A 12,033-nucleotide genomic window follows, 5' to 3' on the forward strand; every position below is an offset into this window, starting at 1 on the left:
TGTAGTTAAAAAGAGGGCTCAGCACAGTGTGTCTAACCTTTGGTAAAGAAGAATCATTTCTAGCCATATAAAAAAGGAACATATGTTTATAGTGTTTAACTCCTGAAGGAACTGGCTCTACAGAATACATATTTACAGATGAGAAATATAAAACTAAAGGAGGAAATAGAGACAAACTTTTTTTTTTCTCTCCAAGTGATATTTACTAGACAGGACAGAATTTGAGTGCAGATCACCTACCTATACTGAGTTGTACAATAACTTTCATGAGAATAATTTTTTAAATTAGGATATGCTGCAGACAAATCTTTCAGGTTTCCCATTAGACATGACTATTTCTGAAAAGCCGGCCGGGGATCGCAACATATATGAATGAGGTGTTCTTTCTGGGTCATTATGATCATTGGCGCTGTATTGTTCGTATGTAGCCCCTCCGCACCTTCTGCCACCCGACAACCGCAGGGGTTGGAGCTCTGTTTGATGCAGACATCACAAGTAATTGGTTTTATCGTTTCCTCAGCAATAAATATTTGTTTCTAAGAAACAGTAAGCTAGAAGCTGGAGGAAGCTACAGGATTAAGTACATCGTTGTAGTGTCCATTTTAGTCTACTATCTAGGAAAACATATTACATCAGAGCAGATGCTGCCTTTCCCTGCACGGTATATGTTTTGCTGTTTGCTAACTTCCATTCCAAGGCCTGTGAGATACCATGGGGGATACAAAATGCATGTTACAGTAGCTTTAGGGAGGAACAACTTCGATATTAAGTATCACTAGGCTACAGGGGACGCCATTAACACACTGGGGTAAGGGCTCAGCGGATCCCCGGGTGAGGTAGTCCGAAACATTTGAAAGTGTCTCTCAGCTTTACTGAAAAACAAGGGCTTTGAGCTGCTATGTTTTAAAAACTGAGGTGAGCTATGGAACCCCGTTAGGAGACTGTAAAGTCGAGAGGAAACACCGGGATCTGAGACTCCCTCACATGACCCACGTGCACCTCCAACTAAGGACTGGCAGGTTTGTAGGGGCGGGGGGAGCTCTGCGCCTGTCTCCGCCCCGTGACGTCAGGCCCCGCCCCGGCGCCCGCTTCCAAGATGGCGGCAGCGATACCTGCCCGGTTGTCCGGGTGGCGGTGACGACGGGAAGCAGACCAGGTATGGTGGGCTGAGGACCATGGAGAGAGAGTCCTCGGAGAGAGATTTGGGAGGTCGGAGGGAGAAGAAGTTCTGAGTCAAGGCTAAAAAAATCAGATTGACCACGGACAGGGTCTCGAGTGGAAATGTGGACGCGGGCCGGTTGCCTTCACATTGCACTGTAGGGGCAAGCGCAAGAGACTGGGGTGGGATGGGCGTGTTCGAGGAGAACGGGGTTCTAATCCCATTCCTTCCGCGCGCAAAGCTCTGACCGACCACGCCCTTCCAGGTGAGCTGGCCCAGGAGTCCTGGGCCGGCAGATCCTGCCCCAGCCCTCTCTCTCTAGTTCCTTCATCTGGAAGGCTCCTCCCCACCCCCATTAGTGATGGAGAAAGGTGGAAAGGGTAGAGGACGCCACCCCCACCTTTCTCCGTGCGGCTCCCAGGTGACCAAGCATCCTGCACCTATGGAGGCGCTCCCTGGTACTGGAACAGAAATAACCTGTTCCCTATTTTGCTGTGTTTTCTGGCCACTCCAAGGTCCCTTTACGTATGTCTTGCCTCTAATAGTTGAGGGTTTTTTGTTTTGCCTTCATTCATTTCCCTGTCCTCACTCCCAAACAAGCTCGTTTTGTTGGAGTATAGAGGGTTAGTTACAGACCTGACACTACTCCACTACAGGGTAACCTGAGAACCTAGGATCTTTTTTTTTTCCAATCACTTTCCCTCACTTCCCATGATGGCAAAGTTGTTTCTTTCCGAACTCTGTTGTACAGGTGACTGGTTACCCTTGATCGTTTCTGGTTCCCGCTGGTCCCAGATTGGCTGTTGGAATGCTTTTTTTCTGTCCTCTGTGACAGTTCCAATTTGAGATAATGCCTCATATCTCTGCTCCCGGGGCACCTCCTGGAGCCCCCACAATCCGGAAAAAGACAGCTTGAACACAGGTGCGTGTCTGTCTTTTCTCTTGTAAAGCCTGAACTTCTGAAATGGACTTGGAACTTGAGTGGAATGAACTTGGAAGCTTTCTTGAGGGTGGAGACAGAGTAGCCGGTGGGAGTGGTTTGGGGGAAGTGGGTGAAACTTGCTGGTAGCTGGTTACCTTCTTTTTTTTTTTTTTATTGTTATTTATTTTTGATTGATCACACCACCGTTCCTTTCTGTGACTTTGTTCCCTGCCTGTTTTTTCTTTCTTTCCCTGGCTTCGCTTTCATCTCTACCTGATGGTGTCTCCTCTGGCTTGCTGTCTTCCTGTTTGCTTCCAGAAATCCCTTCCCTCCTTACGTAGCTCTCAAGTCAGAATGTTGCGGAGGCTGCTGGAGAGGCCCTGCACATTGGCCCTGCTTGTGGGCTCCCAACTGGCAGTTATGATGTATCTGTCACTAGGGGGCTTCCGAAGTCTTAGTGCCCTATTCGGTCGAGATCCAGGCCCAACCTTCGACTATTCTCATCCCCATGATGTCTATAGTAACCTCAGTCACCTGCCTGGAGCCCCTGGACCTGCGGGGGCTCCTCCAGCTCAGGCCCTGCCCTACTGTCCAGAAAGATCGCCTTTCTTAGGTGAGTACAAAGGAAAGAAGGTGAAGAAGAGAACAAGGTTGGGGGGTAGAAGTCTTGGGCCGGCATGAAGTGAGACTTAGACTAATGAACTCTAAGGTGGGCCAATATTGTGAATTTAGAAGCAGGCTCTTGGGTCACACGCTTCCCACGGCTTGCCCATTTTATGGGCACTTCATGTCCTAGGATGGGAATTATTTCCTTTGTAGGTGAGTCTTGGCTTAATTAGGTAGTTCTTTTTGATCTTCTCCTGTAGCTTCAATGTGGGACAAGAGAAAGTTATATAGATCCCTAAAATAAGAATGTGATTAGTCCAAGGTAGTGCCTGCCTGCAGCTTTAGGCTTCCAGGAACAGTCTTTGTGAAAGGAAATCCAAAGCTTGTTCGATTTTTGAGTGAGCCATTGGGGAACTGAGGTCAGAATCAGACTGTTTTCTCCAAAGCCGTTGTCAGATTCTAATACCCATTTTGTCTGTGTGCCTCCGATTTCTGAACTTGCCTTTCCCTACCAACAGTGGGTCCTGTGTCGGTATCCTTTAGCCCGGTGCCATCACTAGCAGAGATTGTGGAGCGGAATCCCCGGGTGGAATCTGGGGGCCGGTACCGTCCTGCAGGGTGTGAGCCTCGATCCCGCACAGCCATAATTGTGCCCCATCGTGCCAGGGAGCACCACCTTCGCCTGCTGCTTTATCACCTGCACCCTTTCCTGCAGCGCCAGCAGCTTGCATATGGCATCTACGTCATCCACCAGGTATCCCCTTCCCCGCCTCTTTCCTTAATGTTAAAGGAGCCTCAAATGCCTCTTCTTTCATCTCGTGGGTCTGTGGGGTAACCTTAAGGCGGTGGACAATAGATAACGGAGAAGCACCCCGCCTTTTTCACCTTACATTGATAGACCCATACTTATTCTGTTAGGGTATTCCTACTTTCCTTTCTTTTTCTGTGATTTTTTTTTTCTGTGTTGAGTGTCTTATACAAATTTGGAATTGGTCAAGGACAAGCTTAAATATTTGTTCTTTTTTTTTTTTTAATCTTTAAATACATTTTTTTTTTAATTTTTATTTATATGATGAGTACACTGGAGCTGTCGTCAGACACACCAGAAGAGGGCATCAGATCCCATTACAGATGGTTGTGAGCCACCATGTGGTTGCTGGGAGTTGAACTCAGGACCTCTGGAAGAGCAGTCAATTCTCTTAACCACTGAGCTATCTCTCCAGCCCAATACTTGTTCTTTAATTTAAAAAAATTATTAGGTTTATTTTGTGTGTGCGCATTTTACTTGCATGTATGTATGTGTGCCACATGTATATTTGGTGCCTGGGGAGGTCAGAAAAAGACGTCAGTTTCCTGAAACTGGGGTTGCTGATGTTTGTGAACCATGTGAGCTGCGTGAGTGCTAGGAATTGAACCTGGGTCCTGTCCTCCACAAGAACAACAAATGTTTTAACGGCTGAGCCATCTCTGCAGCCCCCAAGTTCCACAACTGCTGACATATATTGTCTTGAGGAAGATGTCCCTTTGACATGAGACAAAAGCAAAAGCCAGTTAACAAGTATTGCATATGATTGTTAGCAATCAAAAAAACAGAATGTCAGGCACATACTGATATGTAAGAAAAGTTTTAATTAATCTGAATAACTAAATCAAAAAAATGGGTTTTGTTTTGTTTTCTGAAATTGGGTCTCGTGTGGCTAAGGCTGACCTTTAACTTCTGCTCCTCCTGTATGTACCGCCCCACTGCCGGGATGACAGGCACATGCTACCATACTTGGTTTTACATGGTGCTGACGGCTTAATGAATGCCAGATAACACTGTACCAAATGAGCCCCTTCTCCAGCCCTTGTTTTGTTTTTAGTCTATTCAGAGTCTTCCTGTCTCAGCCTCCTGAGTGCTAGAATTAGTCAGGTCCCACCATGCTCAGCAGCTTGGTCTTCCTTCCCTGGGCCCCGTATCCCACTTAGATGCCCTTTGCACTTTGGCACACATGCAACCTGCTTTCTCTGTGTATAGCCCACTCCCCCTTTGTTATGTTCTAGGCTGGGAATGGAACGTTTAACAGGGCAAAGCTGCTGAACGTAGGGGTGAGGGAAGCCCTTCGCGATGAAGAGTGGGACTGCTTGTTCTTACATGATGTGGACCTCCTTCCAGAAAACGACCATAACCTGTATGTGTGCGACCCCCGGGGACCCCGCCACGTTGCTGTTGCCATGAACAAGTTTGGATACAGGTAGAGAGCATGGAAGAGCATTAGAAAATAGGGAAACCAACTTTGTAGTATGAGGAGAGCAAAGGGGATTGTGGGTAGGGATGACTGTTCAAACTTGTGAACCACACGGATGTTTTTGTCCTTAGCCTCCCATACCCCCAGTACTTTGGTGGAGTTTCAGCGCTAACGCCTGACCAGTACCTGAAGATGAATGGCTTCCCCAACGAATACTGGGGCTGGGGTGGCGAGGATGACGACATTGCTACCAGGTCAGACATCTTGCCACATCTCCTCAAACCCTGACCACAGTTTTCAACACAGATCCTGAGCCTCTTGGTTCCGCAGTGAGCCCATCATTTTCCCTTTGACCTAGTCTCTTGGGACAGGCTTAGCCCATTCTGTCAAATTCCAGTTTTCGAGGTAGATCTGGTTGATGGTATTCTTGGGAAAGGGTGGTAAGATTAATTGGAAATATGGAATTCTAGATCTCAGGAAGGGGCCTAAAAGACAAATTAGTTCTTTGTTTTGCTAGGTTTCCATAGAAACTACTTCTGTGAGAATGGGGAAAAGGGTTCTGCTCCATATGGCCCCAAATCACCCTTGTTTGGTTTTGGTTGTGGGTTGGTTTTTGTTTTGTTTTCTTGATTGTCTGATTTTATGAGACAAGGTTTCTCTGTGTAGCCCTGGTTATCCTGAAACTCACTCTGTAGACCAGGCTGGCCTTGAACTCACAGAATCCACCTGCCTCTGCCTCTGCCAGTACTGGGATTAAAGGTGTGCACCAGCACTGCCCAGCCCATCTTTTTGTTTTGTTTTTAGGGGGAGGGGCTAATTTGCCTAACGCCAGCTCATTTCTTAGCATGCGAAACATTTCTTACCTTTGGCCTCCAGTGAACCGTTTTCATATGCAGTGCATTTGAGCTCACTCCCTCCCCTACCCTTGTGTCCCCAGGAAATGACATCTTTATTGGAATTCTCATCTCCGTGTGTGTACTTCACACTCCAAAAATCCTAGATGTATTTTTTCATTTCTTTGTCAAACCACCCTTACCTCTTGCTTCTGTGTTTCAGAATTCAGGCTTGTTTTAAGGTCCTGATCATCTGTCTGCTTCTGCTCTTTCCCACACAGCAGCTGGGTAGTTTAGACACTGTTTCTTAATAAGAATTGCTGGTCTAGGGAGGCAGCTTGGTGGTCAAGTGTGTTTAGCATATGTAAGCCCCACTTTTAATGCCCAGCACCAAAGGGTAAGAGACCAAGATGGCTGAGTTTGGGTCTGTCACTTCCATACTTTAGACAAAAGGGCCCCTTTCTCTGTTCTCCACAGGCAGCTTCTAGGAGCCATTTAGAAAGCAGATGCAAGAATTACATATCTACCTTTGCCAGTTGTTGTAAGGCCCCAGGGCACCTGGCACCAGGCCCTGCAGACTTAGATACTGCCAACCTTACCTTCTTTCTGTTTGCTTTTGTCCCACCTTGTATTGCTTGGCAGTATTTATTTATTTATTTACTCTTCCTTGCCAGACAGGTAAAATTGTTCCTTGTGTGGCAGCCTATGCCACCGCTCCCCGTGTGCCCTGGCCTATGCCATAGTTCTCTACATGCCAGCTTATGCCACCACTCTCTGTGTGCTTGCCCAGGCCATCACACTCTGTGTGTCCTGGCCCAGGCCACCACTTTCTATGTGACAGCCTATGCCATCGCTCTCTGTGCCCGGCCCAGGCCATCACTTCCTTAGTGAGTCTACTCTTCTCATTCACCCAACGTCAGCAGTTTTCCACTGGAGCTCGTCCAAGACTCTCACTGTTCCAACAGGGTGCGCCTGGCTGGGATGAAGATCTCTCGACCACCCACCTCTGTGGGACACTACAAGATGGTGAAGCACAGAGGGGATAAAGGAAATGAGGAGAATCCCCACAGGTAGGGAGGGAATTCAGATACTCTTAAATGTCTCTAAATTCTGGTTTCTTCCTTTTAGATCTAAGTCTTAAAACTTATCACCCTCAGATTTGACCTCCTGGTCCGTACCCAGAATTCTTGGACACAAGATGGAATGAACTCACTAACATACCGATTGCTGGCAAGAGAGCTGGGTCCTCTCTATACCAACATCACTGCAGACATTGGGACTGACCCTCGGGGCCCCCGGTCTCCCTCTGGGCCCCGATACCCACCAGGTTCCTCCCAGGCCTTCCGTCACGAGATGCTGCAACGCCGGCCCCCAGTTAGGCCTGGCCCTCTTCCTACTGCCAACCACACAGCTCCCCATGGTTCACACTGACTTTTCTTTGCCCACTTTAATCATGAAACTGAATTGGAGGGATTGTGTTCCCCACACCCTCTGCCCACGGCTTTTGGAGGAATGTGAGGGAGTTAACCCTAGTGCTGTGCTGGGGCAGGGACCTCTCCTCACCGCTAGATTGGAGCTGGGCTCCTCTAGACCTGGAGGTTCCTCTTTCTAGGGCCTACCTGTCAGGGCTTATGACTGTGAATCTTTGATGTCATTTTATGTGACGAATCCTGGGAGTCCTCTGCCCCTGGGGTAGGAGCAGGGCTGGATCCCAAGTCCCTTCCTCGTCCATGGACATTACTCTTTTCCAAGAGTGACCTGGCTTCTCCTGGGACCTCTGTGAATATTTATTCTATTTATGGTTCCTAAGAAGCTGTCTGGTGGAGGAAACCCCTAGCCGGGCATTTCCTGCGAGTGCTGGAATGGCTCCTCTAGTCTTGGCCCAGAGACTGGGGGCTGAGATTTTGATATCTTTTCTAATAAAGGACTTTGTCTCACTTTTGCTTGTGATTTCTGCATCCCAGGCCATTTAATCCTCCCCCAGCACCCCACCTTGACAAGTGTATAGGGTGACAGAACAGTAAGACCAAGCCGAGCTCCACCAACTTTTATGAGAGGAACGTGGGGTCAGCTGTTAGATCTGTGCCCAGGACAGCAGCTGCTGCCTGGCGCCCGCTCTCTATACACTCATTGACAGCGACTCCCTCATAGGAGGCTCCAGCCAAAGTTAGGGGCAACCTCTGGGCCGTCAGGAATTGCTTAGCTGAGTCTGAAAGGTAAAGATGAGAGGAATGTTAGAGCTGAGGTCTGACTCCCTCAGCCCGGCTGCTTTCCCGGCTTACCTAGCTTTTGCCAGTGGCCTAGTGTATATTGAGGGATACAGTTCTAAGGAGAGAGAAGATGCAAGGGAAAGTTTATTAGTGATTTCCAAGGTCTTGGCTTGAAAGTCTTTACTTTCAAGGCTTTCAGTGGGGGAATGAATACGAATTTCTCTCAACTCACCTTGTGTAGATGGACCAAGCAGTGGCTTGGTGGTTCTTTCAGTCCTAACTGTGTAGCAGCTGCTTTCTGTGCTTGTTGTTGGAACAGCTCTGGAGACAGTTGATGGCCATTGGCTTCTAGCTTCTGTAACCAGTAACCTCCCAACATCACCTATGAGGAAACACAGCACTGACCAGTCTGCTCTTGCCTATACTGCAGCACAGAGAAGCCCTTTGGAAACCCCACCCTAAGCCACGTGTCCTCTCACAGTCACTCTGAGGCCTGGGGGGTCCCCATCCTGCTCAGGAAAAGCAATGGAGTCATACACAATCCCCAGGACAGTCGGATCTTCTGATGATGGCACCAAATGTCCAAATCCCTGGAACAGAAGATGTCTTGTGAGTCACAAGGGAATGGCTCTCACTGAGCCCGGGTCGCCACGTTTCTTCCTATTATACCTGGACAGGCAGACAAGCTCCGCGGTACTGCAGGTTCACCACAGCGACAGACACAGCCTTGATGGTACTCAGGACTCGAGCAAGAGGTGCAGCCTCGGCAGGGAGCAGCTTGCTGAGCTCTGAAGATCAGGCATTCATACTAGGCTAGCTCTGTCTTACCAGAGTCCCTTGGGAATGGCCAGCTCAGGAGCCTGGTGTGGTCCTGCTGGCATATGAAGGCACACTATTGCCCCCTGATGGCTAGGGAAAGGGAAGGGCTGTTCCATTACCTGAAGCTGGAATGGCGCTTATAATGTGGTCAGCCTCCAGACTGCTGTCCCCTAGAGATACCTGAGTGACAAGAACATTTGGAAGATGGTGTTATGAGGACTTTATGGGTAAGGTGAGATTTGCTGTCTCAGTTTTTCAGGTACTCTAGAAGTAGGAAAGACTGGGTGCTGACCCAGGATGAAGAATATGAGTGACAAGATCATCTCAACAACAACCAAGAAACCCTCTGTATAATCCAGAAAGTGGGCAAGTGTAGCTGCTCTGAAATGTTCAGTGAAAGTGGGTGGTTCTTCCCTTGTCCCCAGACACTCAAAAGCACCACTTCCATTCACAGGCTTCTACCTAAGGGCATTCTGAGGAAGGTTCACAAATAAAGCCTAGCAGCCTGAGGTAGCCAGTATCTACATAGCTTCTCTCAGACAAGAAAACATAAGTCCAGTGCTAAGTGGTTTAACTTGACCTAGTTAACCACTTTGCAAAGATGATAACAATTTGTGTATATGTGCACGTACAGGTGGGCACCTGTGCAGCTCAGGTCTTCTGCAAAGGCAGTGCGTGCTCTTAATGCTGGGCTTTTTTTCTTTAGCTTTTCTCTTCCCAGATGAAGAAATGTATGGACAAAAAGTTATCACTGACTTTAAAAGGTGACAGACATATCCAAGGAATACTGCAGGGCTTTGATGCCTTTATGAATCTTGTGACTGATGTGTGTGTAGCAATGGCAACTTGTAGGCAACAGAATATTAGGCCATATGAGGAAATGGTATTATCATGTTTTAAAGGTCTGGACCAAATTTAAAGAAATGGATGTTGAGCAGAGAAGTTCACATCTCTCCCCAGAGGGGCTATTTTGCTATGGTATAAAATTGGGTCATGCACATTTACATATGAAACTTTTTGCCAAGTGAAATTTTGCAATACTCAATATAACAACAACAACAACAAAACTAGTAACACTGACACAGGTTCACTATACTCTAGAGGGTTCTCTTACTTTCCAGCTCCCTTCTGGCTGGAGGCTGAGCCCGCAGACTGGCTGCCCACTGAGGACAGTGACCCCTTTACTTGTTAGGTAATTGTGAAGGGTCTGGGGCAGTAACTCCATCCCTCCACGAAGTGACCACTGGCTCCATCGCTCAGCCCGGGCCTGACGAATTAATGAGGAATCCGGCTGTGGACTCTGCCCTTAAAGGAGGGGGGGAAAAGATTAAAACAGTGCCCCTTATACCTCAGTTTGTCGTCAGGCTTTACATTTTCACCCTCTGAACCAATGCCCCACCTCACCTGCCCCCAGCAGCAGCCCCAGTAATATGGACCGGTGGGTTTGTTCAGCTTGGAAGAGGCTGGGAAAGCAGGACCGGATGCTGAGTTCACGGCTGTTGCCAGCAAACACTCCTCGGCAAAGACTGTCCATGGCAAAAGACGCCACCTTAAGGGTAAGACTGGGACTAAGGGGTCACGGAATAAGCCATCCTGACTCATTTCCACTGGCCCTACTTGCAAGGGAATAAGGAAAGGCTAGAGTTTGGGTTGGAAATGTTCCCACTGTAACAAAAGGATGGGAAGGAAAGGAAGGCGTTTATTCCCAACACTGAGTTTTGGAGATTCCAGCAATAGATAGAGAACCTCCTTAAATGATACAAGAGTCCCCGGGGTTAAGTCTGAGTTAGAGACACAGCAGCAGAAGGGGAGAGGTTTGAGATCACCTCTGAGCAATGTCACCTCAGGTCCAAGGCGGCGCTGGGCAAAACTGTGCACAGTCTCATCAGGCTCTTTGCCCCTGGGCTTCATCAACTCCTTCAGCCCAGCCCAAAACAGAGGTTTTGAGAAGGGCGGTGAAGGACGGAGTAGCCCCCTGCATGGAGGAAGGCATGGTGAAAAGAAAACTCCCAGATTCACCTTTCCAGCTCCGGGGACTTGTTCTCATCCATTTGACCCCCTGTGGCTGGGAAGCATGACAAGGAGCGAAAGGAGGAGGGATGTAATAGTGAGATGAGGTGTTACCTGAGGCCAGAGGGTAGGGGGTGCAGGGTACCGCCTACATACAGGAACCTGTTCCGGGCAGCTGGATGATCCCCTCGCACAGGCAAGACTTCGGACTCCAAGCCAAGTTCAGAAACCTGCTCTCCACAAGCCCTCAGAAAGAGGAGAAACTAAGGAAAAACTGACCCAACGTTCTTCCTCTCTGCAATTCTGTCCCTTTCAAGACGTCTCCTCCACTATCTGTCCTACACATTCCACAAGACGCTCACCAGGAGCAGGGTCCGGGCTCCCAGGGCTCCAGCCGGCCTAATTCCTCGCGGTCCAAGTTCAAAGATCGCACCATCTGATCCTCGGACTGAGCGGATCCAGCCTCCCAAACGTTTGCCGCCCTCCACTAAAATCACCTGGCGCCAAAAGTGAGACACTGTCAGTGCAGGGCAAAGGGACTGGGGATCGGGGGAAGTGCATATTTCACGCGACAAAAAAAAAAAAAAAAAAATCTATCCAGCTTTTGCTGGAAATGTTAAGAGTATTAAATGAGTCTTTCTCTGGTACTAGCGGGGACTCACCTTAGGAGGACTGCGCCCTCGGATCAGATGATAACTTGCGGCCAATCCGCTGATACCTCCGCCAAGCACCATCACAGTCCGGCCCATCGCAAGGCCTAGGGAACGGTGGAGACCGGGAGGCACACTGGTTTACAACTGTAGAAAACCTCACTGGTCCCGTAACCCACCTCTGGGCACTTGCTGATTTATGAGCAATTAATGCAAGGCGTGCGTGTACGTTCTGGTGGAAGAGAGAGGACTTTGTTCTGAGGCCAGGGCTTACCCACGAGATAGGGGGAACCCGAGAAAGTGAGTGAGTGATATAGAGGCCCTAGGACCAGGCCATCCGGTTGGTGTGCAGATAAGGGCCACACCCGCCCTATCTCTCCAGCTCAAGCCCTCGGCAGGCCAGAATTCTGCAGCACTCGGTTTTCCCAGCCTCAGCTGGTGAACAGGTTCAAGGCTGGTATCCCCGCCCCTAACTTTTAGGGTCCCTCCGGCTTTCCGTCGACTCCATTCTGGCGGCCGCGTTTCACATTCCTGCTTCTGGATTGGTGAGTCTTGGAATGCAGGTTCTGGATTGGTGAGCTCCGGATCCATCCACC

At 48.8% G+C, this 12,033-nt stretch overlaps 2 protein-coding genes across 7 annotated transcripts; one reads left to right on the forward strand and one right to left on the reverse strand.

The window, feature by feature from the left end:
- Window positions 1–1,010: 1,010 nt before the first annotated feature.
- Window positions 1,011–7,685, forward strand: B4galt3 (beta-1,4-galactosyltransferase 3). 2 transcript variants are annotated; one of them, XM_034520177.2, is made up of 8 exons: window positions 1,011–1,156; window positions 1,911–2,081; window positions 2,400–2,694; window positions 3,206–3,441; window positions 4,731–4,921; window positions 5,047–5,169; window positions 6,714–6,818; window positions 6,906–7,685. In XM_034520177.2, the coding sequence occupies exons 3-8, from the start codon at window positions 2,436–2,438 to the stop codon at window positions 7,177–7,179; spliced, it is 1,188 nt and encodes a 395-aa protein (XP_034376068.1). In that variant the 5' UTR covers window positions 1,011–1,156; window positions 1,911–2,081; window positions 2,400–2,435; the 3' UTR covers window positions 7,180–7,685. The 2 variants fall into 2 exon arrangements, with proteins under 2 accessions (XP_034376068.1, XP_076770586.1); XM_076914471.1 differs by having other exon boundaries at window positions 2,423–2,694.
- Window positions 7,686–7,780: 95 nt separating this feature from the next.
- Window positions 7,781–11,991, reverse strand: Ppox (protoporphyrinogen oxidase). 5 transcript variants are annotated; one of them, XM_034520174.2, is made up of 13 exons: window positions 11,712–11,991; window positions 11,450–11,544; window positions 11,150–11,284; window positions 10,902–11,017; window positions 10,620–10,752; window positions 10,182–10,326; window positions 9,892–10,082; window positions 8,897–8,957; window positions 8,628–8,746; window positions 8,438–8,548; window positions 8,191–8,340; window positions 8,031–8,073; window positions 7,781–7,957 (listed from the first exon to the last, which is right to left on the reverse strand). In XM_034520174.2, exons 2-13 carry the CDS (start codon window positions 11,534–11,536, stop codon window positions 7,797–7,799), a joined length of 1,452 nt encoding a protein of 483 aa, XP_034376065.1. In that variant the 5' UTR covers window positions 11,537–11,544; window positions 11,712–11,991; the 3' UTR covers window positions 7,781–7,796. The 5 variants fall into 5 exon arrangements, with proteins under 5 accessions (XP_034376065.1, XP_034376067.1, XP_076770584.1 ...); XM_034520176.2 differs by lacking the exon at window positions 8,031–8,073 and having other exon boundaries at window positions 11,712–11,953; XM_076914469.1 differs by lacking the exon at window positions 11,712–11,991 and having other exon boundaries at window positions 11,450–11,700.
- Window positions 11,992–12,033: the final 42 nt, after the last annotated feature.

This window comes from Arvicanthis niloticus, chromosome 16, assembly GCF_011762505.2.
Source record: "Arvicanthis niloticus isolate mArvNil1 chromosome 16, mArvNil1.pat.X, whole genome shotgun sequence".
Taxonomy (NCBI): domain Eukaryota; kingdom Metazoa; phylum Chordata; class Mammalia; order Rodentia; family Muridae; genus Arvicanthis; species Arvicanthis niloticus.

Coding starts and splice junctions, on each gene's coding strand:
- B4galt3 (XM_034520177.2), top strand. CDS start 2,436: ATGTTGCGGAGGCTGCTGGAGAGGCCCTGCACATTGGCCCTGCTTGTG. Junction 2,695..3,205: donor AGAAAGATCGCCTTTCTTAG/GTGAGTACAAAG, acceptor CCCTACCAACAG/TGGGTCCTGTGTCGGTATCC. Junction 5,170..6,713: donor GATGACGACATTGCTACCAG/GTCAGACATCTT, acceptor CTGTTCCAACAG/GGTGCGCCTGGCTGGGATGA.
- Ppox (XM_034520174.2), bottom strand. CDS start 11,536: ATGGGCCGGACTGTGATGGTGCTTGGCGGAGGTATCAGCGGATTGGCC. Junction 10,083..10,181: donor GGGGCTGCTGCTGGGGGCAG/GTGAGGTGGGGC, acceptor CCCTCCTTTAAG/GGCAGAGTCCACAGCCGGAT. Junction 7,958..8,030: donor AGGCCACTGGCAAAAGCTAG/GTAAGCCGGGAA, acceptor TTTACCTTTCAG/ACTCAGCTAAGCAATTCCTG.